At 34.4% G+C, this 12,773-nt stretch overlaps 3 protein-coding genes across 3 annotated transcripts; all 3 read right to left on the bottom strand.

The window, feature by feature from the left end:
* Nucleotides 1-1,216: 1,216 nt before the first annotated feature.
* Nucleotides 1,217-2,299, bottom strand: LOC131949644 (uncharacterized). Its single transcript, XM_059311494.1, has one exon. The coding sequence runs from the start codon at nucleotides 2,297-2,299 to the stop codon at nucleotides 1,217-1,219; it is 1,083 nt and encodes a 360-aa protein (XP_059167477.1).
* A 2,779-nt stretch (nucleotides 2,300-5,078) lies between these two features.
* On the bottom strand, nucleotides 5,079-6,140 carry LOC131949655 (uncharacterized). The gene has a single exon (XM_059311505.1). The coding sequence runs from the start codon at nucleotides 6,138-6,140 to the stop codon at nucleotides 5,079-5,081; it is 1,062 nt and encodes a 353-aa protein (XP_059167488.1).
* A 2,779-nt stretch (nucleotides 6,141-8,919) lies between these two features.
* Nucleotides 8,920-9,981, bottom strand: LOC131949663 (uncharacterized). Its single transcript, XM_059311518.1, has one exon. The coding sequence runs from the start codon at nucleotides 9,979-9,981 to the stop codon at nucleotides 8,920-8,922; it is 1,062 nt and encodes a 353-aa protein (XP_059167501.1).
* Between the last annotated feature and the right edge of the window lie 2,792 nt (nucleotides 9,982-12,773).

Below are 12,773 nucleotides of genomic sequence, written 5' to 3' on the forward strand. Positions count from 1 at the left end.
GTCTTCTTCTTCTTCTTCGTTCTTAATTTTAGTGTTGTAAGTGATCCCCTACAAAACAGTTAACCATACGTTTCAACTGGTTATTCACTATAGTTAAAGTAAATGCTATGCAATAGAAAGTGTACCTTAAAATGTACAAGAAATAAAAGTGGTAATCTGCTTGATGTTAAATTAACGAAGACCACACTGGATGAACCACAGATGTCCACGTTTTTAGATTTTTTTTAGTTAGGGTCACAGTCATACTGGTGTTTCATGTATAACAATATGAAAACGTAAAAAAAAAACAACCTCGAACACCTCAATATATAGGATTGTAAAATCATTCCACAATAGAACAGCAAAGGATCTCGAACACAAAATCTCCTTTTTTTTTCTTCTCAAAAGTAGAAAACTGTGACAGCTGTAGTTTACTCCACATAATAATTCAGTAGATAAGTAAGCTCAAATATCTGTTAAAAAGAATAATATTTCAGTTTAAATAAAGCATGCATAAAATAAACTGAAATGTCTTAATGAAAACCAGACACTACCATACCCACATTTATAAAAAAAAGTGTCGCAACAATCAATAAACATTTGATTTGATGCCTAAAGTATCGAGAATATCTTTAGACCATTCTAAGAGCATCAACCATTTTAGCCTTAAAACAAGACACATTTTTAAATAAGCCTAAATTATTGAAACTATAATTTATTACAATAGAAAAAGTATTACCATACTTTAAAAAATACAGATGTGTACATTAAAAAATAGGCCAATCAGAACTGACAATCAGACTGTAGTGAAATTGTGTTCAAGTATACAGTTAATAACACTTTCAAAACTCAAGCAAACTAAATTGTTTGTACAGTATTTTATTAATTCATAAAGTAGTCGTTTTAAGAAAACAAAAACAGGTTCTACCCAAAAACTAGAAATTATTTTTAAAACAGATTCAATTAATTTTCATCGTTTTTTCTGGGGAACTTTAGCAAATTCTTTTACTTCAATTTTAAAAAACGTCAACTGTTAAATAAAATTAGGTCATAATCCAGAATTAAAACATAAAATAGCGTTGTTACATTCAGCGATAAAGTACAAAACATTGATGTTCTTAATGAAGTGTTAAAGAGAAAAAATCTTGCGGCATTTTAACCTAAACTTGAGGTTAAAGAAAAAATCTTGCGACAGGTTAACCTAAACTTGAGGTTAAAGAAAAAATCTTGCGGCAGGTTAACCTAAACTTGAGGTTAAAGAAAAAATCTTGCTACAGGTTAACTTAAACTTGAGGTTAAACCTCAGGTAGATAACCAGGTGCACGCCAGCGTGGATGTGAGTACAGGTGTAGCCGATGGTCTCAGTGATGTTGTACAGCTGCCAGTACTTGCCCGTGGAGTTGAATCCCGGGATGAAAACAGCCGCTAGGCTGTTCAATGAGAGGATCATTACCGTGAACATCAAACAGCACGCCACCGTGACAACCTGTCGGATCACGTGGAGATCACGTTTGGTTAGAATATTTTTATCACCGTGATCCTCTTCGTAGTCGTGACTTGATTTTTTTATTTCCGGTTTTCGTTTATTTCCTGACGTCATTTTCAATCTCATTGCTGACGCCTCTACTAACGACGATGAAAGGATAACGGAACAGATAAGAACGATGACGAAAATTGCATTAGGGTAGGCTGTTCTGTTTAACAGATTGTTAAATTCTACAGATGATTTGAAGTCTTTAGAAAACCAACCAACTAGCTGTGATCTGTTGGTTTGCGGGTTCGAAACCCAAATCAGTCCCATTGAAGTGAAAACAGGAAGTCTAGACGTTAAAGCTGTGATCACTATAATAGTCAGAACGATGAACGTCCGCTTTAATGTGAACACGGATTTAAACTTGAGGGCTATGACAACACAGCAGCATTTGGCAATGGCTACATAGGCGATTATTCCTAAAGATATATCTAAAAATAGACCTTGGTAGTACACAGCTATTCCTGCTAGAAAAAACGCGTTTATCGGCATAGATCTCGTAGTGCCAGAGAGTCCTATTACTGTAGCAGAGGCGGGTAGGGAGGAACAGAGCAGGTAGGCGAGGTCAGTAGTAGACAGTGCCAGAAACGACGCCATCATGCTGTCCTTGACCCCCATGGTGACGAAGACGAGAATGTTGATGATGTTGGTGATGATGCCGATGATGATGACGCACGGCCAGATGCCGTAGAAGATGGCGTACTGGATAATGGCGTATAGGCGCTCGTTAACAAACGTGACCACGTACTGCTCTACGACCGGTGCAATTGTAGCGTTGGGTGCGGACATTATACCGTTGTATTTCGCATCTAATTAGGATCCTCGATTTCACTTATTTATCCGTATATATTGTAAATCAAAATTTTAAATACGTTAATTACAACTACACTACGCTAAATATTTTGTAGGTTATAGTAGTTCTATTGTTGTTTTTAAATATTTATTTTGTAAATGCAGATTATATCTCGAAAAAAGGGAAATTACTTTATTGCACCTAATTATATTTGTACTTATAAAATGTTATTTAGAATCAAACATTTCGACTACTTTAGAATAAATACATATGAAACAACAGAGTAGATACATATGACTAAAATAAATAAAGTTCTAAAAGGGGAGAGTTTAAATATTTTTTATTGCGCAGTAAATTTGTGTTATTTATACATACAAAAATAATTATTTTTTTCAGGTATTACTTTTTAATCAACTTAATTTTCTGTTTGCGTTTTTAATCAGCCCACTTTTTAAAAACTAATTTATTTCTCACACATCCGACTACATCGACTAAGATAATTAGGAATGGATAATGATTATTTACACTAATCAACTGGTTTAATCAATTTTTAGAACTAACCTGGGTTATAATTGCTTTTCTTATTTGACGAATTTAAAATGCAAACAGTTTAATTTTGTACGAAGACACATTAAAAATTGAAAATATAAAAACTGTTAATTATAAATTGACACGTTTGTTTAAAATGTTAACACAGCGTTTGTCAATGCGACTATTAAGTGCATACAAACAGTTTATGAAACGGGTGATGGGTAGGTGTTTATGTAATTAGGAGAAATTCGTGATCGTCGCTAATTAAACTTAAGAACGTTTGCACTTAGGTAAGTATACCGAAAAAACAAACGTCAGATATTTTAACAATTATCAAGGTCATTAAATGAACGAAAATAAGTGCATGTGTCAGAATTTGATTCAGGTCTTTGACCTAACGTTAAGGTATACAAAAATTCAGTTCGAAAAGGTTTGTAACTCAGATGTTTACTTCATCATTCTCTTTACTCGGTTATTTCGTCACGTTTCATTTTGACACAATGTATTATTTTGTATTGCTTTATTATTATGGGGCTAAGCTTATCATCCGAGTCCTTAGACAGTGTGTTATTGATCTTGTTTATTATATAATACAATCTTTGTTGTGGCCTATTAAAACCTGAGATTTATTTAGTCACCAGGTTAGATAATTAATAGTTATTGCTTTTTTTTTCTAAAATTCGAAATTCTCGAATGTCACAATAGTAGACTTTGGTTAAGTTTGCAATTTCTAAGTAAATCAAGAAGATGGGACGAATTTAGTTTCATTTATTTGTAGCTTAAGTAAAACCAAGGAATTAGTAACAAGTATTACAGACTAAAATTCATTCGATTATAAAATTATCAAGAAAAAAACGCAGATTAAATGTAGGTTACCTGGACGAGAGTTATTGAAAAAGACATGAAAATTATTGAGCTAGGGAAAAAATAACAAATGTTAGAAAAGCAAAGGATGAAGATGTATATAGCCTATACCCGCGGGGAAGTTGAAAAGATAATAAAGAGAACAAGGTGAATAGCAAAATGAAAAACGAACATAAAATAATAACGATTGTCTAATGGAGATTGGAGTGAGACGTGTCGGTAAAGATCATGGTTGCTCGGGGACATCAACCTAGGAGAGAAAATTCTGAAGTCAAAACCAGCTGCCTTGTAGTTTGTTTTTGGGTGGACAAAGACTATGGACGAAAATCCAGAACGAAAAGTTTGTTAAAATATGAGAAAACTGCATATATGGCGCATAAGAAGTTGACACGTAACACTATTGTGTTGGACGAAATCAGTTCCCAATTTACAAGTAAGAACGAAGAAAAAGAAGTTAATCTAATCAAGAAAATTACAGCAGAATTAAACACGGTCAATTGCGATGTGGAGTAAATAAAAACCTATGAAATCAGCTAAGAAGGTAGACAATCACTGATATAAACTCGAGATGAAAAAACGTAACTCCCGAAAAGGAGACACTGAATTACAATCACATTGAGTCATAAGATGGAGCAAAAAATGCTTACTTATGCAGTAGCTAAGGAACAAATTAAATATCGAAATAGCCAAAACACAATACCCACTAATAAAGCTCCAGACATAAATAATTTTTTTGTTATGTCAAACATTAAAACTGTTATTTTCGTCTTGTATAATATTTTTTTTGTTAACAAAATAATGCTAGTACCACCTTCACGTTTATAGATATCATTCAAAAATTATAAAATGCTTCTACATTTACTAACGGGCATTTGTTCACACTGTACACTAACTATACACTTGAGATTTTATATTTAAAGAAAAGGTTAACTAGTCTTAAAATGTTGTCGAATTGTAAAGCGCACAACTGAAAGCATCAAAGTGTTATGTTCGGTTCTGAGACATTGGTGGATTAAGCAATTTTCAAATATCTCAACTCTGATATGCACACAGTCAGATTAGCTGAATAGACAACAAGGCATAGAAGTGGCAATACTATTCCTTTGTTTTAGGAGGGAAAAGATAAGGTGAACTCTAATATGCAATAGTCACTTTAACATACAAACAACTTTTAATATTTTTTTTTTAAATTTACCGTTTAAAAAGGTTTTTCTAATTTGAAATCTACTTGCATTATTTACCGTTATTTACAAAAATGTATCTTAAGTGTCTATGTTTTTGAAGTTACCGTTTTACAAATGCTTTTCTTCTTTGCTAGTTATGTTTGGTTCAGTGGAGATTCTCAAAATGTCATCTCTTATCAATATCACTGTTTACTGCTTAAGATCTGAGAGGAAATATCTTGCGACAGGTTAACCTAAACTTGAGGTTAAACCTCAGGTAGATGACCAGGTGCACGCCAGCGTGGATGTGAGTACAGGTGTAGCCGATGGTCTCAGTGATGTTGTACAGCTGCTTGTACCTGCCCATCGAGCTAAAATCTTTGACAAAAACTGCGGCCAGACTGTTGACTGACAGTATCAGCACCGTGAACATCAAACAGCACGCCACCGTGACAACCTGTCGGATCACGTGGAGATCACGTTTGGTTAGAACATTGTTCATCTCTTTAGATACATCTTCTTTACCGCGACTTGAAGTTCTTTTCACTATTTTTGTTCTATAACCTGACGTCATTTTCAGCCTCATTGCCGAAGCCTCTACCAAAGACGATGAAAGGATAATGGAACAGATAAGAACGATGAAGAAAATTGCATTAGGGTAGGCTGTTCTGTTTAACAGATTGTTAAATTCTACAGACGGTTTGAAGTCTTTAGAAAACCAACCAACTATTTGCGAACTGTTGGTTTGCGTGAGACCCATCGAAGTAAAAACAGGAAGTCTAGACGTTAAAGCTGTGATCACTATAATAGTCAGAACGATGAACGTCCGCTTTAATGTGAACACGGATTTAAACTTGAGGGCTATGACAACACAGCAGCATTTGGCAATGGCTACATAGGCGATTATTCCTAAAGATATATCTAAAAATAGACCTTGGTAGTACACAGCTATTCCTGCTAGAAAAAACGCGTTTATCGGCATAGATCTCGTAGTGCCAGAGAGTCCTATTACTGTAGCAGAGGCGGGTAGGGAGGAACAGAGCAGGTAGGCGAGGTCAGTCGTGGACAGTGCCAGAAACGACGCCATCATGCTGTCCTTGACCCCCATGGTGACGAAGACGAGAATGTTGATGATGTTGGTGATGATGCCGATGATGATGACGCACGGCCAGATGCCGTAGAAGATGGCGTACTGGATAATGGCGTATAGGCGCTCGTTAACAAACGTGACCACGTACTGCTCTACGACCGGTGCAATTGTAGCGTTGGGTGCGGACATTATACCGTTGTATTTCGCATCTAATTAGGATCCTCGATTTCACTTATTTATCCGTATATATTGTAAATCAAAATTTTAAATACGTTAATTACAACTACACTACGCTAAATATTTTGTAGGTTATAGTAGTTCTATTGTTGTTTTTAAATATTTATTTTGTAAATGCAGATTATATCTCGAAAAAAGGGAAATTACTTTATTGCACCTAATTATATTTGTACTTATAAAATGTTATTTAGAATCAAACATTTCGACTACTTTAGAATAAATACATATGAAACAACAGAGTAGATACATATGACTAAAATAAATAAAGTTCTAAAAGGGGAGAGTTTAAATATTTTTTATTGCGCAGTAAATTTGTGTTATTTATACATACAAAAATAATTATTTTTTTCAGGTATTACTTTTTAATCAACTTAATTTTCTGTTTGCGTTTTTAATCAGCCCACTTTTTAAAAACTAATTTATTTCTCACACATCCGACTACATCGACTAAGATAATTAGGAATGGATAATGATTATTTACACTAATCAACTGGTTTAATCAATTTTTAGAACTAACCTGGGTTATAATTGCTTTTCTTATTTGACGAATTTAAAATGCAAACAGTTTAATTTTGTACGAAGACACATTAAAAATTGAAAATATAAAAACTGTTAATTATAAATTGACACGTTTGTTTAAAATGTTAACACAGCGTTTGTCAATGCGACTATTAAGTGCATACAAACAGTTTATGAAACGGGTGATGGGTAGGTGTTTATGTAATTAGGAGAAATTCGTGATCGTCGCTAATTAAACTTAAGAACGTTTGCACTTAGGTAAGTATACCGAAAAAACAAACGTCAGATATTTTAACAATTATCAAGGTCATTAAATGAACGAAAATAAGTGCATGTGTCAGAATTTGATTCAGGTCTTTGACCTAACGTTAAGGTATACAAAAATTCAGTTCGAAAAGGTTTGTAACTCAGATGTTTACTTCATCATTCTCTTTACTCGGTTATTTCGTCACGTTTCATTTTGACACAATGTATTATTTTGTATTGCTTTATTATTATGGGGCTAAGCTTATCATCCGAGTCCTTAGACAGTGTGTTATTGATCTTGTTTATTATATAATACAATCTTTGTTGTGGCCTATTAAAACCTGAGATTTATTTAGTCACCAGGTTAGATAATTAATAGTTATTGCTTTTTTTTTCTAAAATTCGAAATTCTCGAATGTCACAATAGTAGACTTTGGTTAAGTTTGCAATTTCTAAGTAAATCAAGAAGATGGGACGAATTTAGTTTCATTTATTTGTAGCTTAAGTAAAACCAAGGAATTAGTAACAAGTATTACAGACTAAAATTCATTCGATTATAAAATTATCAAGAAAAAAACGCAGATTAAATGTAGGTTACCTGGACGAGAGTTATTGAAAAAGACATGAAAATTATTGAGCTAGGGAAAAAATAACAAATGTTAGAAAAGCAAAGGATGAAGATGTATATAGCCTATACCCGCGGGGAAGTTGAAAAGATAATAAAGAGAACAAGGTGAATAGCAAAATGAAAAACGAACATAAAATAATAACGATTGTCTAATGGAGATTGGAGTGAGACGTGTCGGTAAAGATCATGGTTGCTCGGGGACATCAACCTAGGAGAGAAAATTCTGAAGTCAAAACCAGCTGCCTTGTAGTTTGTTTTTGGGTGGACAAAGACTATGGACGAAAATCCAGAACGAAAAGTTTGTTAAAATATGAGAAAACTGCATATATGGCGCATAAGAAGTTGACACGTAACACTATTGTGTTGGACGAAATCAGTTCCCAATTTACAAGTAAGAACGAAGAAAAAGAAGTTAATCTAATCAAGAAAATTACAGCAGAATTAAACACGGTCAATTGCGATGTGGAGTAAATAAAAACCTATGAAATCAGCTAAGAAGGTAGACAATCACTGATATAAACTCGAGATGAAAAAACGTAACTCCCGAAAAGGAGACACTGAATTACAATCACATTGAGTCATAAGATGGAGCAAAAAATGCTTACTTATGCAGTAGCTAAGGAACAAATTAAATATCGAAATAGCCAAAACACAATACCCACTAATAAAGCTCCAGACATAAATAATTTTTTTGTTATGTCAAACATTAAAACTGTTATTTTCGTCTTGTATAATATTTTTTTTGTTAACAAAATAATGCTAGTACCACCTTCACGTTTATAGATATCATTCAAAAATTATAAAATGCTTCTACATTTACTAACGGGCATTTGTTCACACTGTACACTAACTATACACTTGAGATTTTATATTTAAAGAAAAGGTTAACTAGTCTTAAAATGTTGTCGAATTGTAAAGCGCACAACTGAAAGCATCAAAGTGTTATGTTCGGTTCTGAGACATTGGTGGATTAAGCAATTTTCAAATATCTCAACTCTGATATGCACACAGTCAGATTAGCTGAATAGACAACAAGGCATAGAAGTGGCAATACTATTCCTTTGTTTTAGGAGGGAAAAGATAAGGTGAACTCTAATATGCAATAGTCACTTTAACATACAAACAACTTTTAATATTTTTTTTTTAAATTTACCGTTTAAAAAGGTTTTTCTAATTTGAAATCTACTTGCATTATTTACCGTTATTTACAAAAATGTATCTTAAGTGTCTATGTTTTTGAAGTTACCGTTTTACAAATGCTTTTCTTCTTTGCTAGTTATGTTTGGTTCAGTGGAGATTCTCAAAATGTCATCTCTTATCAATATCACTGTTTACTGCTTAAGATCTGAGAGGAAATATCTTGCGACAGGTTAACCTAAACTTGAGGTTAAACCTCAGGTAGATGACCAGGTGCACGCCAGCGTGGATGTGAGTACAGGTGTAGCCGATGGTCTCAGTGATGTTGTACAGCTGCTTGTACCTGCCCATCGAGCTAAAATCTTTGACAAAAACTGCGGCCAGACTGTTGACTGACAGTATCAGCACCGTGAACATCAAACAGCACGCCACCGTGACAACCTGTCGGATCACGTGGAGATCACGTTTGGTTAGAACATTGTTCATCTCTTTAGATACATCTTCTTTACCGCGACTTGAAGTTCTTTTCACTATTTTTGTTCTATAACCTGACGTCATTTTCAGCCTCATTGCCGAAGCCTCTACCAAAGACGATGAAAGGATAATGGAACAGATAAGAACGATGAAGAAAATTGCATTAGGGTAGGCTGTTCTGTTTAACAGATTGTTAAATTCTACAGACGGTTTGAAGTCTTTAGAAAACCAACCAACTATTTGCGAACTGTTGGTTTGCGTGAGACCCATCGAAGTAAAAACAGGAAGTCTAGACGCTAAAGCTAAGATTACTATAATAATCAGAACGATGAACGTCCGCTTTAATGTGAACACGGATTTAAACTTGAGGGCTATGACAACACAGCAGCATTTAGCTACGGCTACGTAGGCGATGATTCCTAGAGAAATGTCTAAAAATAAACCTTGGTAGTACACAGCAATACCCGCTAGATAAAACGCGTTTATCGGCATCGTTTTCGAGTTTCCAGACACACCGATAATTGTAGCAGAAGCGGGTAGGGAAGAACAGAGCAGGTAGGCGAGGTCAGTAGTGGACAGTGCCAGAAACGACGCCATCATGCTGTCCTTGACCCCCATGGTGACGAAGACGAGAATGTTGATGATGTTGGTGATGATGCCGGTGACGATGACGCACGGCCAGATGCCGTAGAAGATGGCGTACTGGATGGAGGTGTAGAGGCGCTCGTTTAAAAACATGACAAAGTACGGCTCTACGGCCGGTGTAGTTGTAGCGTTGAGCGACGCCATCATACAGGCTGTAAAAGTGTTTATTTTACAACGTTTACTCTAACCAAAAACCATTATATATCCTATTTACATTAGAGATCTAGCTCTCTCTCTCTCTCTCTCTCATTTTAAAAACCACACTACACATTATTTTTTTCAAACAATAAGACCTTCAAATTTTTAACAGAAAAAAAAAACAAATAGTATGTTGTTTCCAATAAATTTAAGTTGTTTTTATTTTCCTTTTTAGAAATAACAGCCTTCTGTGCAACGAAACGTGTCCAGTTCTAACAAAATTTAGAAAACAACAATTAACCCAAGAAAAGATAATTGTAAGAAATTACAGATTGACTTTTGCCGAACAACTAAGCAAGAAAGAAACGTTAAAGCCTCTAAGATGCAATTTAAAAATCAATATGTGCTTCGCGATTCATTTTCGACTTTTGTGTTTGGATACTTCAAAACAAAGATTCACTCAAACGTGACTAGATTTCTTTTTTAAACATCAGCAAAACATATACAGCTGGTAGTTTACTAAACGTTTACAACGTACACGCAACGAAGCGTCTCACACGAATCATGTTAATCATGTGTTTACATTTTTTTTAAATTTAATGTACTGTTTGTGTTGTGAGCTTGATCTTTTAAAATCAATCTAATTCCCGGTGTTAAAAATTTCTGCCACAATTCTAAACAAAGTAAGCTAATTACATAGGACATATTTCAACATTTATATGTACACATTTATTAACTCTCTTAATAAATGGTAAGAAGAAAGCGTTATAAGAATAAATCTTTGAACCAAAGTGCGAAAAGTTTAAAAATATTTTCACAACGACAACCTCCATATGGAATTATAAAAATGTTTTACTGGAATATATTTGTCGGTTTGTGTCTGATTTTTGGCCGGCTTATTTTCCAAATTGTTGCCGGCTGGTATCAAGATTACGACCGGCAGATACAACCTTTTGGCCGGTTGGTGTAAATATGTGACCGGCTAATATCAGACTTTTGGCCACCTGGTGTCAAAATGTGGTAGAGCTAATGTCTAAATTATGACATGAGGTTGTCAAGATTTTGACCAGCTCTTGTCAAAGTTTTGACCGGATGTGACTGTAAAGTTTGGAGCGGCTGATGTTGAGATTTTGACTGGCTAATGTAATACATTTGACCAGAAGTTGTCAGAATTCGTTCCAGGTGATTGCAAAGTTTGGACCGGCTGATGTCAAAATGTTGTCCGGCTGGGATTCATCAACCGGAACTTGAAAATTGCAAGCAGGATCTAGACCAGTAGTGAAGAACTTGTTTTATTAATGAAAGAAAGTTACAAAAGACTGACATCACAGGGTAACATTCGCTATAAAAAAGAATGTATTACGAGAAACTAAAGCTTAGAAGTCTGCAACAACCTAAGACAAATATTACACTTTAAAAAATTACTGTCGATATTTTTATTCCGGACTAAACCTATTGTAGATTAATGCATTGTCTATTTTTTTTTTTGTCAGAACTTTGTGTTACGTGTATCATTAGCTTTTCCTGTAAATGGAAACAATTCAAATATTGGGTGATGGTGAAATTGTAAAGAAAATTGTGTTGTCAAAAGGATGTGGCGTTATGTTTCGTATGACCAAGTGTGCAAACCTAAGACCTTAAAGACTGTATCGTGTAAACAACATTGAGAGCTGTGATTTTAGATGTTAATGTAAAAAATACTTTCTAGCTTTCCTACTATCTATTGTATCATCTAAAAATTAAATTATGATGACAATAGTTATTACGTTTTTATTTAATTAATTTGATTCAAGGTGATTTTTTTTATCCGTCATGTGTTCAAATTTTCTAGGATATTTTAGCAAACCTAGTTCTTTCAAACTTAACATTTGGTTCAATAACAGATGACAATATAGCACGGCATAAAGTTTGACATTGTAAGATGTGACATGATTTTTTATAATAAAAAATTGCAATAGAATGTATAATTTTATTGCGCTGATTACACAATTTGGTGAGTTCATTTGTTGCGCAAGTATTTTTACACAATGCGTTTCGATTCTATGACAATTTCGAAGTTATTAAACTATTAAAAAGAAAAAAAACGATTATACTAATTAAGCTTTTACATAATTATGCACTAAAAAGAAGAAAATAAAACAATTCAAAACTATGTAAATAACTCTAAAGACAATAGTCGGTCGCTTATACAAAAGTTATAAATTATCTCGCGTCCCATGCTTTGTTATTGTTATTTAAATTGCGGTGCGTTATTTTAAAGAAAGTTATTTTATAAATTCTAATGGATTACCCAAATTGTGGCCTGTTTAGACCCACTTCAGCTTTTTGAAAATTTCTTTATAAAGTGATTCTGCTTAGTGATGTCACAAAATTATTTTGTAAGCCGTAAAAGATACTTTACCACTTTAAACTTAACGGTCAATTCTGCTGATGAAGTAGAGTTCACCTTTTTCTTTGACCTCGGCCTATGATTGGATAGTGTGGTCAGGGTTATGCCTTTTACTTTCCCTAACGCGAGTCAGGTACCCATCAGAGCTATGTAGTGTTATGGTCGTACTACAGACTCAAGCACGCCTTTCGAACACGAGACTTTCAGATAAGAAGTCGTACTGTCTACCATCCGACCACACCACCCCATTTAGCCCGTGTTACTGACTGCCTATAGGGCAGGTAGGTAGGTCACCAAACAGTTCTACGGCTCAATAAAACCTGCATGAGCCATAGAACTGGTTGGTGACCTACTTACCAGCCCTATAGTTGTTTTTTTTAGCGGAACTCACACGAAACAAGCCTGCATT

Source organism: Physella acuta, unplaced genomic scaffold (genome assembly GCF_028476545.2).
Source record: "Physella acuta isolate Inbredline_101_S28 unplaced genomic scaffold, ASM2847654v3 ptg000062l, whole genome shotgun sequence".
NCBI classification, from domain to species: domain Eukaryota; kingdom Metazoa; phylum Mollusca; class Gastropoda; family Physidae; genus Physella; species Physella acuta.